Below are 20,883 nucleotides of genomic sequence, written 5' to 3'. Positions count from 1 at the left end.
AGCCATCACTACTGTACTATTTCCAAAACTTTCTCCTCACCCTAAGCAAAAACTCTGTACCTGTTAAGCAATAACTCCTCATTCTCCTTTCCCCCCCAATCCCTGGTAAGCTCTAATCTGCTTCTGTTTTAATGAATTCACCTATTCTCGGTATTTCATGTAAATGAAATCACACAATATATGGCTTTTTGTGTTTGGCTTTCCTTTTTTTTTTTTTTTTTTTGCAACTGACTGGTAAGGGGAACCAAACCCCTGACCTTAGTGTTATAATACCATGTTCTAACCAGCTGAGCTAGCCAGCCAGCCGTCTGGCTTTCATTTAGCATAATGCTTTCAGGGTTCATCCTTATTATAGCATATATCAGAACTTTGTCCCTATTTATGGCTAAATAATATTCCTTTGTATGGATATACCATTTTTTGCTTATACACACATCTGTTGATGGACATTTGAGATATTTCCACATCTGGCTATTGTGAATAATACTGCAGTGAACATTGGCGTAGAAATATCTGTCTGAGTCCCTGTTTTCAATTCTTGTGGGTAGGTACCTAGGATTGGGATTGGCTTGATAACTTTTAACCGTATACTTATACACATAATAGTAAGTGGCCACTCATTGATCACACTGTGGAACATACAGCTGGTGTTTGAGTTCTTCAAAGCCCAAAAAAGACCTCACAAAATGCATAAACAAGATTTTACGCACTTTACATGTGAATTAACTCCTTAGTCACTGCTGCCCCCCCATTTACATACATACATTTACACACACTTACACACTAGCTTTTAGAGGGAGTGTGACTTGCTTCTGTTGCTGTCCCTGACTTTGTAAATAAGCTGGTTGGGTTGTGAGAATGGTTGACGTAGTTTGAATGAGAAGAAAGTGTGGAAGAAGAGAAAGAGCCAAAGAGTATTAGACTACAAGTCTAATGCTTATTTCCAAAGCCTGAACATATTGGAAATAGAAATGTAGAAAGAGATAACTGAATCAAAAATAGGCATACTGACAACAGAGAAAAGAGAGAATTTTGCTCTTATGATTATCCATGCCCATCTTCTACAGGTTGAAAAAGTAACATATTAGTTGAGGGAACAAAATAGAAAGCCCAGAAGGAAAAGAAAAAATTGGTAAGTAACCTATATAAAGTAATACCCCACTTTTTCACAGGTCAGATTTCTACAAAGTCTGCTTTCTTGTTTCTAGTTCAGAGCTCAAAGTGAATGGAAAGGGGTCTGTAAGTCACTAAAAGAGCTGTCACAAAGCCCATGACCCTTATTCTGTTGGAGAGGTCCTCATTTGCATATGTTGACCTAAAATTCTAATAATTATGGCTCACTGATTCACATCCCAAAACTTATTTAAAAAGAAAATTAGATGATGGTAGCTTATTGAAAGAGTTGGTCACATGACCACATTGATCAGTGATAATAGATAGCATGATGTCAAGGAAAACTAGCTCAAAAAACAGCAGTCTGGGACCATTTCGTGGTAGAAGGGCAAACAGTCCTGAAGACCTGTAGCCCCTGAAGGCATTCCAAGTTTACAGGAAAATATGAGTACAACTGATGATCATAATCACAACCCTGAACCATAAATGAAGGAGCATGTTCCTTGTCGGGAATTATGTAATTAACTTTAGAAACATTTTTATCAAACACTGTTAAAATTAAAATATATTTAGAGGGAAAGCATCTTAAAGATATATTTGAGAAAATGTAAGTATAGGGAACCCCTATTTCTTGCTTTCTATGTGAGGTATCCTTGTAATATTTTAATCTTTCTCATATTTTTCATTTTGGTTTAACATGTTTCAAGCAGTAGGTATTTTTCAGTTGATAGCAAGAAAGGGAAAATATGTTTTTACTTCTCTTCCCACAGTATAAACAGTATCAAATGGCACTGATCCTTGGAAATTACTCTTCCGCAAATAAGTGCAATATGAACCCCTTCCTGATGAATAGCATCTTCTTATCTAAAGGACTTTGATTCTTAATGAATGCATAAGAAAAGACCTTGTGACTTATGAAGAAAGAGAGGCAACAGTGGCCACAGCTTTCCCCAGGCAGTGATTATTGTAGCTAAGTCAAGTCTGAAACAATGGAGAGTGAAGTCATGCACTGTTTGACTCATTTCGGTGTCACACTCACATGGTTTTATTGTACAGAATGGGACTTTTTGATGTTTGTCTAATAAAGTTTTGATTAAAGTGGAATAAAATACAGAAAGAAACCCTCTGTTTGTAGAAAAGAATTTTATTTGTTGGTAACGAGTACATCAATTCTAATTCCTTTATTGGGAGTTAGGAGTATTTGATCTTAGGGTTGAGGAAACCTTAAATGTATCATTCAACTAGCTTTCTGATCTGTGAAATTCACTCTGGATAACATGATACGGTTTGAGCTGAATCCTTGGGGCAAGGACCCTCCCCTCCTCACCAGTGTGAGACAACTCATGAGTATTGTTGGGAAATTCTTTCTGTCAAATTTCTCCCCCTATTGTTTCTGCACTCACAGATCTTAGTACAACTCCTTGGGAGTGATCTAATAAAAGTTGATTTTTAAATAAACCCATTTATTAGTTTTGTTGACTTTTGAAAAGTACCTGTTATAAAAGTTTTCAGTGGTTTTCAAATCTGTTTCAGTTGTCAAGTCTTGTCCCTTTCTATGAAATACCTCTTCAGTACCTAAGTATTAGTGTTACCATTGTGTGATTATACATTTTTTTCTGTATGTAGCACAAAGCCAGTTTCTATTCCATTAATGTAAATGTTTTTATTCTATATCTTCTGTGATTTAGTTTTTTTGTTGTTTTTGTTTTTTTGATGGCTGGTCAGTATGAGGATTTGAATCCTTGACCTTGGTGTTATCAATACTGCACTCTAACCAACTTAGCTAACCAGCCAGGCCGTGATTTAGTATTTAATTTCAATTAGGTTTAATTAATTATTAATTGATACCTATTTCCAAAGCAAATCTAATGATTCATTTGTTTTCTTCGTATTCTTTCCTAAATATATCTGACTTTTATCTGAAGTATTTAAATTCGTTTTCACCCTTAGAAACAAGCAGGACATTGTGTTAGTTGTGGTTTTTCTGACTTTAATTCTTTTTATTAAGTAAAATATTGGGACAGTAACAGAAAATGGAAAGCTTCAAGTGGTAATGTATGATATTTTCAGAGAAGTTAAAAGTAAATATTGTTTTTAATTTATAATAGTTAATATTGTTTAAATAATGTGCAGTTCCTAAAACTAGAAGTGTGTGAGCTGTGTTAATAGAAATATATATATATACGTACTGAAGGGAAAAAAAACTGAACACAAAATGCTATGCAGATATTGGTTTTATCTTGCAGTAACCAACCTCCCTGATGGCCCCATCCTCACCTCCTAATATTCACGCCCTGTGTAGTCCCCTTGCACATTTCATCAGGGTTGGTCTGTATGACCATTAAAATATAGGGGAGTGATAGTGTTTGACTTACAAGGCTAAGTCTTAAAAGACATTGGTGCTTCTGCCTTGCTCTTATTGGATTGCCCACTCTGGAAGAAGCCAGCCACCATGTAAAGACATTCAAGCCCTGTGAAGGGTCCATGTGGGGAGCAGCTGAGGCTCCCTGCTCACAGCCAACATCATCTTGCCACCCTTCAGATGACGGCAGCCCAGCCTACATCTTGACTACAATTTCCTGAGAGACCCTGAGCCAGAACTACCCAATTAAATCACTCCTAAATTCCTGAACCACGGAAACTGCGAGATAATAAAATTTTTTGTTGTTTTAAGCTACTAAGTTTTAGGGTTATTTGTTATACGACAATAGATAACTAATGCACAGCATACTGAAATATTTTTAATTCCCTTTTTTTTTTTTTTTTTTTCTGGCAACTGGCTGGTATAGGGATTGAACCCTGGACCTGGGTGTTATCAGCACCATGCTCTAACCAATTGAGCTAACCAGACAGCCCCAAAATATTTTTAGAAGAGAACTTGGACAATGTAAGCAATGTTTAATGTCTTTTAGGGTTTATCACAGTTTTAACAATTCGAAAGTGTTTTGCTTAAAAAAAAGTTCAATTTAGCTACAGAACTAATATGTTTAGGGAAATAGAATTCTAGTTTCTCCTAAAACAAATTAATGACTACATTAGGTATCTATTAATTACATTTTCTCTTAAAAATCTGTTTGTTAGGCCGGCCCGTGGCTCACTCGGTAGAGTGCGGTGCTGATAACACCAAGGCCACGGGTTCGGATCCCATGTAGGGATGGCTGGTTTGCTCACTGGCTGAGCGTGGTGCTGACAACACCAAGCCAAGGGTTGAGATCCCCTTACCGGTCATCTTTTTAAAAAAAAAAAAAAAACATCTGTTTGTTTATGAAAGTGTAATTTCTCCTTTTAATGTCATTTGCAGTTTATTTCCATTGTCAGTTTCTGTTGATCACCACCTTGGGCATTCTTCTAGATGCTTGAGCTACCTCACTAAACAAAAAGATTCCTACTCTCGGGAAGCTTATGTTCTGTCAGAGGAACACAGAAAATAACCATAAAAGATAAACCTTCTAGTATGTTAGAATGTGACAAATGGTGTGGAAAAAAAGAAAAAGTGGATCAAAGTAAGGGGAATTGAGAAAGCAGGCATAGGTGGGGATCACGAGAGGGAGGGAAGTTAGTTATACTAGTAAAAGTAGACCTCAAGGCTGGCCGGTTAACTCAGTTAGAGTGCAGCCTTGTAACGCCAAGGTCAAGGGTACCATTCCCAGTACTGGCCAGCTGCCAAAAAAAAAAAAAAAAAAAGGTAGGCCTCAATAAGTAAGTGGCATTCAAACAACAATTTGAAAGAGTTACAGGAATTTATCGAGTGGATGTGTGGGAAAAGGTTCTAGGCAATGGGGACAGTTAGAACAAAGGCCCTGAGGTAGGAGCATGTGTGACACAAGCATAGAGGTCAGTGTGGGGGCAGCGAGTAAGATGAAAACCACTAGTAGATGGGGTCAGAGATGTAATGGGGATGGAAGCAGAGCAGGTGGATCCATGAAAGCTATTTTGGGGACCTTGTCACTGTGAGGGAAATAGGGAACCATTGGTGGGTTTCGCACGGAACATAGGCATGCTCTAACTTACATTTCAAAGGGATGATTTGGTTGCTTGTTAAAAATAGATTCTAGGGGAGATGACTGGTGAGCTCACTTGGTTAGAACATGGTGCTGATAACACTAAGGTCAAGTTTTTGGATCCCCATACTGGCAAGCCACCAAGGAAAAAAAACCGAAGATTAAAAAAAAAAAGTTAGACTCTAGGGGAGTGAAGATAAAAGGGAGATCTGTTAGGACAGTATTAGTAAATCCCAGGAGAGATGGTGGTGGCTTGGGCCCGGGTGATAGTGATGAAGTGGTCAGAAATGGTCAGATTCTGAAAACGTACTCAATCAGAAGGAAACTGAGATCTTCAAAAGCTCTTGATAGGGTATAGGATGGAGATTAGATGTCCTGATGCAAGTCTAATTTTCCAGCCTCATCTCTGACTCTTCTCTGCTTTACACTCTCCTCCCCACCCCAATAACCATCTTTCCCTAGAGCTATAGGAGATGACCCCTCCTAGGTGGCTTAGTGATTTAAGACAGTGGCTCTGGAATTAAACGATCTGGGTTTGATTTCTGGCTCTTCACTTACTACTGTGTGGTCTTAAGTGACTTAGTTTCTCTAAGCTTCAGTTTCCCAATTTATAGAATGGGTATGTTAACAATAGCACCTAACTTGCAGAGTGGTATTGTGATTAAATGAGATAATCCATGTAAAATACTTAACATAGTGCTGGCATGTATTAAGTTCTCTATAATTATCTCAGATTGTGTTTCTTTGACCACAGTCTTTCCTCTCTATTAAATGCTGACCCCCCTTGGAAGAGAGTGGTGCTGATAAGTGCTGACCCTCCTCTGCTATACCCTCCTTAACTGTAGTCTTCTACTTTTTGTTTTGTTTTGTTTCTCAATCCATATGGCAAAAATTCTTGAGGAAATTTTAAAATGAAATGACATCAGACTATCCATAATTTCCCTACCATCTGTTTTCATCTTTTTATTTTTATTTGTTTTTATTTTAATTTTGGCAGCTGGACAGTGCAGGGATCAAACCATGGACCTTGGTATTTTCATCTTTTTATAATCCCTCTGGCCTTATTCATGTAGTTGTTTCTGTTCATTTTTCATAATCACTTCAGATGTCATTTCATGATGCCTTTCTGAATCCTCTAGGTAAAGTTAGTCCTGTGTTTTGGGTTCCTTTAGCATTTTTATGGTTAACTTTAAAAGGTGTAGTTATTGATGTGTATGTAAGTCTGTCACCTCTGCCGGACTCTTAGCATCTTGAATAGAAAGGTCTGTTTTATTCATCTTTACTTCTCTGTCACCTAGTACTTAGTAGGCATCAGTAAACATTTGTAGAATTAGACAATTGAGAGGTCCCAACAAGCCTCCCTACTGCCAGATTCGTATTTGTGACACTCCCTTGTTCAAAATATTCAATAGCTTCCTATTGCCTGCAGAGTAGTCTAAACTCCTTAAGGGCTAGCCAGTTAGCTCAGTTGGTTAGAGTGTGGTGCTGATAACACCAAGTCCAGGGTTTGATCCCTGTGCTGTCCAGCTGCCCCCCAAAATTTTTTTTAAATATAAACCAAGGCCGTGGGTTCAGATCCTATATAGGGATGGTTGGTGCGCTCACTGGCTGAGCATGGTGCAGGCCACACCACGCCAAGGGTTGTGATCCCCTTACCGGTCAAAAAAATAAAAAACTCCTTAGCTGAATATTTTATGCGTCCTACTATTTGACTTCAATCTGCCTTTCCAAATTTATTTCCTCTTACAATTAGTCAAAAGGATCCATTCCTTGTGGGCCCCCAACCCATTTTCATATTTGTGTCTTGATTTATACTGCTTATTTTTCCTGAAAAACACTCCTTTCCTGTCCTAATTCATTTCCCTCCTCAGGACCCTCCTCAGATACCACCTTTTTCACAAAGCCTTCTTGATCATCTCAGGTGGAAATAATCTCTCCCAGCTCTGAAGTTTCAGAGCATGATAACTGTGCTACTTGTCACATTTTCACTTTATGGAAGTATTTTATGGACATGTATTGTTTTTCCAACTTATGTAGTTTCTTAAAGGGCATGTCTAAGTCTAAGGTGATTCATCTTTGCATGCTGTACTTTTAAGTAGCAGTAGGCAACTGATAATTTCTGGAATGGCCAAATGAGTGAATTAATATGTGAATACACAGGCATCCTGGAATAGCACCCCTATCCATGGTCTGGTTTGGAGGGGATTAGGGAGTTGGGGGTGTGATACATAGGCCATAGTGAAACACTGAGAAAGAGGGTACTCCCTGCCCCAACACTTCTGTGTGCATGTTTTGTTAGCCCAATTGTACCAGGTCCATTCAGGACACAATTACTTACATCTCACGTGTTCCAGGCCCACTACTTGGCTTTGGGAATACAAAAGATATCATGCACACTCACCTTAGACACCTTTCAGATAGCAAGGTGTTCCAGGGCTCTGGCCCTTTGTATTGGGTGTGTAGGTCCCACGTTATATCCCCAAACGAGACATTACTCACTGTGCTAAAATCTGTCCCAGAGTAACCTTATTAGACCCACCTTGGTTTTGTTTGACTTATGCACTGGGTGGTTTGGCTATATCCATTCCCATAGTTCTATTTACTGTTTAAAAATTTTATTCTAGTTATATTTTAAACTTGCCTATGTTTAATGTTTAACTCTGTTAAAGCCAGCTTTGCTGTAGAGCTCAGATGAATTGGCAGCGGGTGCTTTTACATCTCACTGTTTTCAGACCTTTTGGTGGACCTTTCTAGTCACCTATCCCATTCCATTATTTCTCATTGTTGGGAAATACTGTGTCATTTTATCCAAGTCAATCAATATTGATATTTGCTTAGGGAGGGAATAGAAAGATATAATCAGATGTCACCATGGAACCCTACAAGGAAAACAAGTCTACTTCTTTTGAATCTGATTTAGTGCCTCCAGACAATCCTTCCTCACACCTACCCTCTTTATTTCGGTACACCTCTATATTCCAGCCATACTGAGCTCTTAGTACTTGAAGTTCTCAGAATTCTCCTTGTGTCACTTCCCCAGGATAATTTCTACCTCTGATACAGGATCCACCTTAGGCCTCTCCTCCCTCAAGAAGCCTCCCATTCCCTTCCCACCTCCACTCTTCTCCTTCCTGACTTACTTCTTCCTTACATCCTTTCCTGTAGCACCCTTGCGTATTTCCATCAGAGAATTTATTCACAGTACATTATAGCCATTGGTTTACTTGTCTGTTTTTTCTAATAAACCGGTCTTCCCCAAGAGCTAAGGCTATATCTGATTCTCTTTGTATATCTAGAACCTAACACAGTGTCTGGTATATATTTAGATACTTAATAAATGCTTATTAATTAGACAATTCAATATCCATCTTTCTGAATTGCATCTCAGGGATAGAAGCTATCAAGAAGTGCTATTAACTTTTCTTTTTAACACAGAATTCAGTTCCTATCCTAAGCAATTTCTGCCCCATAAGCAATAATTCTACTAGTTGGCACTTAACTATCATAAAAACAGATGAACCACACAATTGTGTACCTAGAGAAAGGACGTGTAAGGGAGGAGTGAAGGAGTGAGTTAGCAAAATGCCACACAGTTAGTTGCTAACTAGCACAAAGGTGGACAAGGTTCATGAAGCTAGTGTGATTCAGCAGAGCTGAAACAGGAGCAAAGAGCAAAAGGCTACTATCAGTGAAAGCAAGGATTCATGGGGAACAGGCAGACACGAGCAGGTGAGCACCCAAGGGGCCTGGGTCTTCGGGATTACGGTCTCTCAGGCTCTGGGTAATATGGAAGAAGGGAAGCCAGAATGTGAAGCTCTGCAAAGGCTGAGTGGGGAGGAATAGTGTTTACTGCAGGTATAAAGAGACACTGGAAAGACCTTAAAAGGAGTTGGGCATAGTTACAAACACTTGCTGGCACCAAAACTGTAAAAGAAAAGAATTGAAGAGGGGGCTTTGTTGGGATTGAATAAGAGATAGTGAGAAGACCAATTCTGAAAAGGGTAGATTTAAATATACCAATGGAGAGGCTGGCCGGTTAGCTCAGTTGGTTAGAGTGCAGCCCTGTAACACCAAGGTCATGGATTTGGATCCCCTTACTGGCCAGCTGCCATAAATAAATAAATATACTGATGTATACTCCCTAGTCCATAAAAAGTAAAGTTGACTGTCTGCCTTGTTTTGAGTAGCATATAAAACTCGACATACTTGACACGTGGACAAATGTCACCTTTACGTAACTGACACATTTGGAGAAACAGTCCTTCCATGGATGCTTGAAATCATGAGCTTCCAATGGCTAGGTAATTAATCGGCAGGTGTTATATTCTTGTTAAATGGGTGAGATCTAGTGCCTGAGTTATTGGATCACTGTTTATCCCTTCGGAGTATGTATTCAACACCGACTATGTGCTAGCACTGTTCCAGCACCGGGAACAGAGTAGAAACAAACAAAAATTCCTGCCTATGTATAGCTCGGGTGGGGATGGGGGTTGGGGCAAATGGAATACAAAAGTAAACAAAAGTAGTAAATTATATAGTATGTTAGAAGGTGAGAAGTGCTATGGAGAAAAGTAAACAGAGAAGGAGGATAAAATGTGCAGTGGCCAGGTGGGTTGTATTTTCAAATAGGGTGGTCAAGAGAGGTCTCACTGAGAAGGTGACATCTGGGCAAGGTTTTAGTAAAGTAAGCAAGTTGTGCAGTCTGGGGTCATGTAAAATAGGATGCCATTCTATGAACTCTAAATTGTAAGCCCTTCTCATACCGTTCTAAAAATAGCCGATCTTAAAGAAAAGTGAGGTTGGGTGGGTGTTAGAAAGTAGTTGCTGAGAGCAGAAGGAGCATTTAATGTGTGCATCATTTGCCTTCTGTAAAATCTATTGTTTGGTTTTACACTGAACACCTGGTATGACTGTGCAGTTGTTACTCCATGAATACAGATACCTAGAATGTGTTTTTTTTCCCCCTTGAAATCTCCTTTGGAAGAAAACAAATGTTTGCTTAATGGAAATAGAAGCTGGAGAGGTTTTTCAGAAACCACAATAATATATAAAATACAAGTGAACCCTGATAAAGGTACAGTCACAGAGATGGAGAAAAGCTTGTGCCTGGAGCGCCTCTAATAAACTTCCTGAGGGCGAAGAAGGACCAAGTGTCGAACAAACCAAGTGTCCATTAATACTCAGATAATCTGAAAGGTTGCTTCTGTTCTCAGTTATTTAGATTGATTACATGACCAGCCTGTTCTCTGTAGAAGAAGAATCAGCCAAAGGGAGTGATTTAAGATATGGGCATGGGCTGGCTGGTTGGCTCGGTTGATTATAGCACAGCCTTGTAACACGAAGGTTAGGGGTTCAGATCCCCGTACTGTCCAGCCGCCAAAAAATAAATAAGATGTGAGTATGAATCTGGCCAGGAAGCTACCTTGTCTCAGTCACTGATTTCCTGGGATGAAGTTTCCTTTGTTTAGATTCTACAAGTTGAACAATTTTGTCTGTTACTTTTCTAACCAATAGCTCTCATTCTTAACTACAGAATAGAAGTTCAGCCTAGTGTTCAAGTGGGTGATTCGAACTTTGCTGTTGTAGTGCCTCAGATCAACTCTAGTTATTTTAAATATTTTAAAATTTTAAAACTTTAATTTGTCTTATTTTATGTAATATATCACCTGTGGGGAGGGAGGCATTTTGATAAAACATACCCTATATCATCAACAGACTTGAGAATGACTGAAAAACCTTAATCTATATTCCAGATATACCAAGTATTCTGTTAGAGATAAAGGGACTGGGAAATGGGAACTTTGGAATCAGATCTTGTCATTTAGCCAATAACCATGATTTGCACAAAAGATCCAGAGATGAAAGCTGGATCAGGAGACCCAAAACTGTTTTGAACAAAGTACATATGGGGCATTTAAGGAGGCCTTAACTGTTAGAGGATAGATATGGCATTATTCATTAATACCAGGAGGAAATATAACCTAGAGCAGAGAAAATATAGCCTTGCCAGCAGACAATTGGCAATGTTTGAAGACATTTTTGGTTGTCACAACTGGAGGGATAAGGGCGGGAGGAAGGGGTGCTACTGACATCTACTGGGTGGAGGCCAGGGACGCTTCTAAACATCCTACCATGTACAGGACGGCACCCACAACAAAGAATTCTCTAGCCCAAAATGTCAATAGTGCTGAGATTGAGAAACTTTGACCTTGAGGAACTTCAGTTCTCCTTTATAGGTGAGGTCATAGGACATAGCCTGAGCTTTATAGCAGACCAGCTACAAATCACTAAAACAAAAAGCACTTAATTTTTTGTTTGTTTGTTTCTTATTTAATGTCCCTCCCGGAAAAAAGAAAAAAGTTACTACTAAAGCAACCAGGTAGAATGGATTCCATTATTCCATTGAACACTGCCAAGTGTTTTTATAACACATTCAAGAACATTCAAATTCACTATAATGGCTTTATTGCAGAATGATGCCAAAACAAACAAACAAACAAAAAACAGCTTCCTGTACATTTTATTTTATAAATTTTTTTTTAAAAATGTATTTCTCAGTAATAATAACAAAGCCATTCTTTCACTTTCTACAACCTCACTCCTGGAAAAACACTATAAAAGATGTTACATAATATTTGAACAATGCATTGTAATTTAAGAGAGAAAAAAACCTTTTATATATATATATACACACACTATCTCATTTGCTTTTCCTAGGAACCATGGAAGGGAGGGAGGGCAGGTACTCTTATTCCCATTTTACAGGTGAGGAAGTAGAGTCTCAGAGAGGCTAAGTGAAAAGAGGCTCTCTTCACTGTTTTCCCTGTAACTTTGCTCTAGGTTTTCAGCAGCATTTGTATCTAACCTACCATAATATACAAATCCAAAACAAATAATGCTGAGCACACTACATTTCATGTCTCTGCTAAGGACACATTAGGAAATATGGTCAGTAACTTGCTATGAGTGAGGCATTGTGGAATCAGGGGAAGACGTTGGTTCTGAGAGTAAGGACTGATTTCTGATCCAGATTTCACCACTGACTTGCTTTATGACTTTCAGCAAGTCATAGAACTTCTCTGTCTTAATTTGCCCATCTGTCCTAACTTCTTATGGATACATGGCCTGAAACCTGGGAGGCTGTTGTTAAAACCGTAATGGTTTACTTAAGTGTTTTAAATTAGGTTGATTTATTTCCTTAAACGTGGTCATATGTGCAAGCCACTGGCAATATTGTTGATCACAGATGGCAGTCCAGTGGTCTAACTTCTGAAGGCTGTGAATATCCCAGTGATAAGGACTTTATAACTTCTTTGTAACTTTATAACTTTAATTCAGAAATTGAAGCTACTGATCTATCAGTCAAAAACAAGGAAGGGAAGAAAGCAGGGAGGATGGGGTGTTTACTATATAAAGGCAAAATCATCAAAATGGAAAGATTAGACTCAACAATAAAAGTGGGTGGCAGAGAGCCTTTAAGTATGTGAGATACACCCTACAATTAAAAGCAAAGCATGGGAAAATATTTTTTAAATCCCAGTTTCCTTTTGGAACCAGATACCCTTCAGAAAAGTTGCTGAGAACCTACATCACCCTGGTTTAGCTTGTTGGACTGGATATTAGAAATAGAGAAGAGACACCACAGGGGTGGGATTTATATAATGGATGTTTCTTCTTTTATGGGTGTAACCAAAACAGGCAATTGGTCTAACCTTGTGTGTCTTTATCCTATAAGCCACTGCAGGTGTATAAGCAGCACTGCTTCTGCAACAAAAGCCTAGACCCAACCACATCTTGGGAAGAGAATGGCCACATCCTGGGGTGCAGTCTTTTTCATGCTGCTGGTGTCCTGTGTTTGCAGCTCTGTCTTCCACAGAGACCAGCACACTTGGTTTGAGGGAGTCTTCCTGTCTTCCATGTGCCCCATCAATGTCAGTGCCAGCACCTTATATGGAATTATGTTTGATGCAGGGAGCACTGGAACTCGAATTCATGTTTACACCTTTGTGCAGAAAATACCAGGTAAGTACAAATGGGACCCTCACTAGAGTCTATAAATCCACACTTTAGCATCTCTTCACAGAAACAAATGTGCTGAGAGTGTGTAATGTGAATTACAGAATCTTACAGCTAGTGAATGTCTTTCTTTCGAGAACACTTTGGACTATAATTGAACACATGATTTAATTCAATGTGAAATTAAGAGAGATCTGGGCTGCCTATAGTCTGAAACCCATGTGACCAAGAAGTATAGCTATAATTTGTCCTTGCTCTTCTCTAAAGATGGTTAATACTCCAGGGGTTCAAACATTGAGAATGCTGGGAGTGGTCTTACGAGAAGGGTCACATGAGAATTTCATTGCCATCCTTGGAGAAGGGGCTCAGGGGACCCTGAAGATTAACTTTTTCTGAATTGTCAGTGTTCTTTCCTCAGAGGGACCCTCAAGGGTTGTCTATCGCCCTCTATTCCCCTTTCTCAATATTCCTGCAAGACATTCCTCACAAGTGGGGTTGTTTGGAATAGCTTGGGAGAGAAGCAGGTTGTCTAGTAAGTTATATGAAAACTTACAGAGTCCAGTATCTGAAGCAGCCTAACTCTTGGTAATCAGCTATCTCTTTTCTGTTTTGTTCCATGAACAAAATAGGACATCTTCCAATTCTGGAAGGGGAAATTTTTGATTCTGTGAAGCCAGGACTTTCTGCTTTCATAGATCAACCCAAGCAGGTGAGCTTCTTATGATTCAGTATTTAGATTCTCAATGCCTTGATAACTTGACCACACCACTGCTGTTAAATATCTCATGCTATTCATCAATGATATTGAGGTCATCTTCAAGATCAGTTTTCTCTCCTCGTAATTGTAATTGTATACCCCAGGCTTAGTAGGGATGGGTGGAAGGAGGCTAGAAAATAGATTGTGGTCATGCAGAGATGACACCAGCTTTTAGAAGATTGCTCCTTGTGTATTTACTGTTTAAGATTTTGAGTTGAAGCCATCAACTTCATTGGTTAATATAAACACAGAAGACAGAAATGTTCTGTAAGGTATGAAGTTTAAACATAGCAATTAAAGGGATGGGGACCCCCTGAATTTGACTTCATAGTGCTCTAGTATAGGATCGAATCATGCCTATACCCTAGAAATTAGGCAACAACCAATGATGACAAAAATTTGAGGTAGTAAAGGATGAACAGGGAGTTTGTGGTGACTGTATTTCACAGCTGAGCACCCACAACATACTATACCCAGTGTGTCTGAGGCCATGCTGAAGTAGAATGGAATAAGGCAGAATGTTGAACTCTGGTAGCAGATGTAAGGGTGGTATTATTCAGTGTCACCAGAATAAGCATTACCCAAAGGGAAACTTAGGTTAAAAATGGTTCGAGCTTGAAGAACTGAGAGGATGTATTTTCTCAGCTCAAAAGCACATGAAATGGCAAATGTGCTAGAAAATTAGGAACTGTTGAAAGCAACCGCATTATCAGAAACTGGATTGACATTTAGAAAAGATGATTGTGTTGTATTTGCTAATAATAATGATTACAGGACAGTGTGTTGTCAGAATAAATGTTCACTCAGGGAAACAGTGGATTTAAAATAATTTTTTTCATTTATCATATATTGAGCATCTACTGTGTGCCATGCATGTAGGTGCTGGGGTTGCAAAAAAGAGCCTGACATGTTCTGTTCTTAAGGAGATCACAAAAAGTATAGGATTATAACAACTGTAGCTAGCATTTGTATGGCAACTACATGCACTCTGCCTCGTCTAATACGCACACTGGTTTAGTGGTGGTGTGAAGTGTATCTCCCATCTCACACCTAAGGAAACCAAGCCCCAGGAAGGCCAGATGACCTATGTTAGGCCACAGGGCTAGCAAGCAAGTCTTCTGACTCCAACTCCTGTGTTTCCTTCACTATACCCAACTTTCTGGCCTAAGGCTAATTTATATGAGACGTAAAATAACAATCAACTAAAATGACAAAACTATAAAAGAATAATTTTTATTTTGACTATCAAAATGAAATTGATTCTCCTTCTTCGAAGTGGTTCACTTCTCCAGGTTTCTGCTCTTACAGAGCAGAGAGGTTGGAACCCTCTGCCACCTCGCTCCTGTTGTCCCCCCAAAGTGTGTTGAAGGAATAGACTAGTATCTCTAAATGGACTGTTCATTGGATGAATGGGTCATCTCTTTTGGAGGGTGCTGAAACTGTTCAAAGACTCTTAGAGGTGGCCAAAGACTCAATCCCTCGAAGTCACTGGAAAAGGACCCCACTGGTCCTGAAGGCAACGGCAGGACTGCGCTTACTACCAGAACAGAAAGCCCAGGCTCTACTCTTCGAGGTAATTTTTGAAATCTGTATCTCAGATAATTCTGTCTTTTTCCTTGTATGATTATTTTCTTTATGAGCTTTTAGCCCTTTGGAGTATAACTGCTACCTTTAGTATTGCACCATTGCCACGGCACTATGATGACTCTGGGCTCTTGTTGTTAGTTATTTGCATTTTGAACCGTCACTCTCAAATTTATAGAGCTTTTCCTGGAAAGTTTGAAGTACTTCCTGTCCATGGTATTCTTAATTCTTCTAACTTTTTAAAGTAGAATTATAGAAATTGTTTTTAATCAACTTTATTGAGGTAAACTTACATACAATGAAATGTATCTATTTTAAGTGTACAGTTAAATGAATTGTGACAGATATAGAAGTTTCCTCATGTCCCTTTATAGTTAGTTTTCCTCACCCCTGAAATGAGGCAACCACTGATCTACTTTCTGTCACTACAGATAAGTTTTGCTTATTCTTACAGTTAATGTAAATGGAATCATACATTTATATTCTTTTTTATATGTCTGCCTTTTTTTTCCCTCAGCATAAAGCTTTTGAGAGAAATAATGGAATTTTAAAGTTTGAAAGATTTTTAAAGGTCATCTATTTCAACTCCCTTCTTATTCAGATCAAAAATTTAAGTATATAGCTCAGTTGGTTAGAGCATAACACCAAGGTCCAGGGTTTGATCCTTGTACTGACCACTGCCCCCCAAAAAAGAAAAAAAATTTAAGTATAGAGAGTTTTGTTAAGCTCAATATTTAAGTTTATTGTACATATTTATTGTGCAATAAACATTTAAATTTCATGTTGTGAAGAATAGGCAGAATCCCATTATTACAAAAAAATCATAGCAAAAAAGGATTCTATATTATAGATTTGCTAATTCAGCCCTCTAAATTCAATTTTCCTTTGACTGTCAGGACAGAGGGCTTAAGTCCCTTGTCCAAGGACAAGCTGCCTAGCAAGCATATTGTGTGAGAATCTGAATCCCAATTCCTCATCCATCCATCCATTCCTTCATTCAATGTATGAGTGCTTACTAGTAGTACTGGGTGCTGTTGAAGTTCTGGGGACACATATAGCAAGGAAGCAGGGAACAAAAAAGACAAAACAGTCCCTGCCCTCCTGGAGCTTACATTCTTGTTTCAGGGAGACAGAAAATAAACAACTAACAGATCAATACAAAGTATGTCAGGTGCTGTAGATGTTATGGAGAAAAAGAAAGCAGGGTAAGGCAGGCTGGGAATGCTGGTGGTGGTGTGGGGGAGATGCTTTTTTAAATAGGGCAGTCAAGGAAGCTCTCTTTGATAAGATTCATTTGCTCAGAGATCTGAGGAGAACGAAGGGACAAGTTACGTAAGACATTTTGAGAGGAATATTCCAGGCTAAAGAAACAGTAGGTACAAAGGCCAGAGGCAGGAATGCGCTTGCTGTGCTCAGGAAAAGCATCCAGAAGGAGGTCAGCTCAGCTTGGGGGGGGTGCTGAAAGGGAAGTAGGAGACGAAGTCAGAGAGGTGGAGGGGGGGGGGTGGGGGAATTTATCATGTAGGGACTCAAAGGCCAGTACAAAGACTTTGGCTATTTCTCTAAGAAGGAAGCCACTGGAAGGCTTTGACCTAACGAGAGACAGGATCCAACGCCTATTTTAAAAGCACCATTCTGTCTGCTGTGTTGAGAACAAACTGTGAGGCAGTGGAGAGGAGTGGAGAAGGCAAGAGCAGGAACACTTTCTGTGCTTATTTCTGTTTGCTCACCTGTCTTCCCCTTAAAAGCTTGCTTATAGATAACTTAATTGGCTTTTCCTGGTTTGAAACAGGGTGCAGAGGTCACCACATGATGTGTTTCATCCCATCAAAAATGAGAACAGCAAATAGACTAGAGTTTTTTCTATTACTTTATGGAGAATCTTTTTTATCCCCCATGATAATCACATAAAAATAAAAACACCCATATCATTGGCCTTATTTATGGAGAGTCAATAGTATTTGTGCTGGATCTTCATTCCCATCTCCTAAAATGGGATTCCATAAGTCTACATCTGGGGTGTCCCTAGATTCTCGAGGCCCCAGCCATCTGTCAGGATCCAACCAGGGTTGGATCAGGCTGATAGCAGAGTACCTCAGCTCTTGGACATGAGCTCTTTCACAGGATGCATCCATCTGCTCTCCCGTGGCTCACTTGGGAGAGCGTGGTGCTGACAACACCAAGTCAAGGGTTAAGATCACCTTACCGGTCATCTTTAAAAAAAAAGAAAAAAAGAAACGGAGTGGGAGGCAGTCTGGTTAGCTCAGCTGGTTAGAGCGTGGTGCTGATAACACCAAGGTCTAGGGTTCAATCCTTGTACTGGCCAGCTGCCCCCCACCCCCCAAAAAAGAAAGAAAGAAATAGAGTAGGAAAGGCTCCTCCCAGCTTCTAGAGTATGTCCAGATAGAAGTTATCAGGTTTTAAAAAAAATTACAGGATACTGATTTGGGCTAGCAGGGTCAAATATATGCCCTTCCCTAGGTCTAGTTCACCTATAGATTTAAATGGTTTTGTTGAGGTTTACTTTTCTTTTTTTTCAACTTGCCAGTATAGAGACTTGAATTTATGACTTTGGTGTTACCAGCACCATGCTCTCTCAATTGAGCTAACCAGCAAGCCCAAGGTTTACTTTAAAGTGAAAGGAAGCCCAGTGTTTGTGTTTTTGCAAGAAACGTAGTGAGTTGCTTAGTTCCTTCTCTAGTTTCTTAGGGAAAAGGAATGAGTTCTGCTAAAATTTTATCTAGAGAAAATAGAGTAGTTTTTTAAGCCTTATAGGACACAGCCAAAATATGGAAATCAATACGTAAATTGCCTTAAGGAATCCAGGTTTTTTCCCTTTTTTTCTAGGTAGAGGAGGTCTTCAAGAAGTCACCTTTCCTGGTACCAGATGACAGTGTTAGCATCATGGATGGATCCTATGAAGGTGGGACAGGTGTTGATATATGTTCCAGGTGGAAAGGAACAGGGTCAGTGAAAGATCTAATTAAACGAACTGGGAACAGGGATGGGTGCTGAAGAAAAGTGAATTAAGTGAAGAGAAACAAATAAGCACAGAGGAAAGGGATAGCAGGAATGGAGGAATGGGAGTAGGGAAACGTGTGCTCTAGGCATGAAATTTAGAGAGAAAAAGAACAAGGATGGGGCCAAGAAAGCGAGAAAAATGCTCTATAATGTAATCTTTGTCTCTCTTTTTTAGGCATACTAGCTTGGGTTACTGTGAATTTTCTGACAGGTAATACATCCTTCCTCAAATTTATCTTAAGACTTTAACTGGCTTTTACATGCACGGTCAAAAGAGTAAAACTCCCTTTCTTTCTTCCTGTACTGTTTTTGTGGTTTTTTGGTTGCTGGCATGGCGGGGGGGGGGCGATCCTAACCCTTGACCTTGGTGTTATCAGCACTGAACTCTAACCAACTGAGCTACCTGACCAGCCCTTGTTCTTTCCTTAAAAAGAAAAAAGGAAAGAAAACACAGGAAGTTAATGCTTACAACTTGCTTTCAAGGCCTCAGCTACAGCAAGAGTCTTCTGAGTTTACATTCGCCTTTGGGGCTGGGGAGCAGTGGGAGTATTTGTGGAATACCTTTAGTGTAACATGACGGCAGGAAAGAAATTGCAGACAGACAAGAGTTAGGCTTTCGAGGATGCATAACATATTCAGAGCTGGGTCTCATTGACAGGTCAGCTGCATGGCCACAGCCAGGATACTGTGGGGACCCTGGACCTGGGGGGGGCCTCCACCCAAATCACTTTCCTGCCCCAGTTTGAGGTGAGTCATTTACATGAAGGTCTGGTTAGCAACACACTTGACAGGCAAATCATGGTGCCAAGAAAGTGGCACCCCATTATCAGATAGCAGCCCCACGACAAATAAGGCTGAGTAGAGTCAATGAATGATTGGATGAACTTTGCCTTGCCCTCTCATTGTTCAGAGTCCCTTTGATTCCTCATGCCTTGTGAGATTAGCAGCTTAATCTGTCTCCATCTCTGATTTTTGTGGGGAGGGACAGGGATGGTGGTGATAATATTTTCAGATAATTGCAGATCCTGAATAGTCTTTTTGCTTTTTCTGATTTGCAGAAAACCCTGGAACAAACCCCAAAGGGCTACCTCACTTCCTTTGAGATGTTTAACAGCACTTATAAGCTCTATACACATAGGTGAGGAGGGGGACAGGAAGAATAATATTTCACGTTGTATGATTCTCCTAACTTTTCAGAACATTCTATTCTCATGTCTGTTATTGCATCTGATCAGTTTTACAAAGTGTTTGTCAGTGCCCTAAGGCCTATCAGCTAAAACCAAAGCCATTTACCAGAAACCAAGGGACCTAAGAGGCTTCTCCATTATTGGCCCCAAAAGTATGTAACTTAAGAGACAAATGTTTTCTCTAGAGAGAGGACATTTGGAGAAGGCTCAGTCAAAGCTCCGTGCCAACTCCTTTGAGCTGGCTTTCAGATGCTCAAACTCCAGCCTGGAATTTGATCCCAGTTGGGGTTGGGAGCTAAGCTAATGAGAGCTTTTCTGGGGATGGTTCCAGGTGGGACCCTAGGAATTGTCACTGTCTCTAGCCTTTGAATCATAGCTGTTGGGAGTTCATACTGCAGAGCCTTCATTCCAACTGTAGAGAAATTATCTCTTGTTGACCACATGAGATGAATAAGTCACAGAGACAGAACAAAGTTTTCACCTCTCCAGAAGGAGACAGAGAAACCATCCTACTTTTGAAAGAGGTAACTTTAGGCTGGAGAACTTCAGGACCAGCATGACATTGGTCAATCCTATATTTTACAGTTACTTGGGGTTTGGATTGAAAGCTGCAAGACTAGCAACCCTAGGAGCCCTGGAGATGGAAGGTTGGTCTGGGTGCCTGTGCTGGGTGGGGGATGGTGAGAGTAACACCTGTACTTACCTTGCCTCTTCCCTTCCTTGGCAGTGATTCAGTGGAGGAAAAGCTTATGTTGAGTTGGGAAGCATATGTTGTATAATGGACATAATAATAGCAAATTCCTTTTCTACTTTTTAAGTTCAGATGTTTTTGTATATATTATTAGCTATTTTTATAATGACGTGTACTTGTATAAGGGGGAACAGACTGTGGCCAGGAGGCTGAAGCATCTGCAGAAATTCAGGGCTCAAAGAGTGCATTTGGCAAGAGCTTGCTCAAGCCCTTAGCTTTACATGGGAGGTATAGGAAGCAAGGTCTGTTTTATTTGCAAGGTGGAATAACTGAGCAATTCCATTCAGCTCTTCACAGTTGGAGTCAGGCAGAACTGGGTTTCCTCCCAGTTTTGTGATTTGGGGCAAGTTAGTTAATTTTTCTGTGCTCTTTTCCTCACCTTAAATGAAATTTTGCATTTAAGGCACTTTTGACAGTGCCTGTCTCATACTAAACTATTATTGGGATGAGGAC

General features: G+C 39.7%; 1 protein-coding gene across 2 annotated transcripts in view; it reads left to right on the top strand.

The window, feature by feature from the left end:
* Positions 1-20,883, top strand: part of ENTPD5 (ectonucleoside triphosphate diphosphohydrolase 5 (inactive)) — a 37,534-nt gene that overhangs the window by 6,722 nt on the left and 9,929 nt on the right. For both annotated transcript variants that reach the window (XM_063091391.1, XM_063091390.1), the window contains exons 2-9: positions 12,850-13,136; positions 13,760-13,839; positions 15,317-15,460; positions 18,319-18,394; positions 18,668-18,703; positions 19,151-19,239; positions 19,551-19,630; positions 20,265-20,326. In XM_063091391.1, coding sequence (XP_062947461.1) covers positions 12,920-13,136; positions 13,760-13,839; positions 15,317-15,460; positions 18,319-18,394; positions 18,668-18,703; positions 19,151-19,239; positions 19,551-19,630; positions 20,265-20,326 — 784 coding nt within the window. In that variant the 5' untranslated portion in view covers positions 12,850-12,919. The remainder of the gene's footprint in view (positions 1-12,849; positions 13,137-13,759; positions 13,840-15,316; positions 15,461-18,318; positions 18,395-18,667; positions 18,704-19,150; positions 19,240-19,550; positions 19,631-20,264; positions 20,327-20,883) is intronic.

Source organism: Cynocephalus volans, chromosome 3 (assembly GCF_027409185.1).
Source record: "Cynocephalus volans isolate mCynVol1 chromosome 3, mCynVol1.pri, whole genome shotgun sequence".
Taxonomy (NCBI): Eukaryota; Metazoa; Chordata; class Mammalia; order Dermoptera; family Cynocephalidae; genus Cynocephalus; species Cynocephalus volans.
This window is presented reverse-complemented; position numbering and strand designations above follow the sequence as displayed.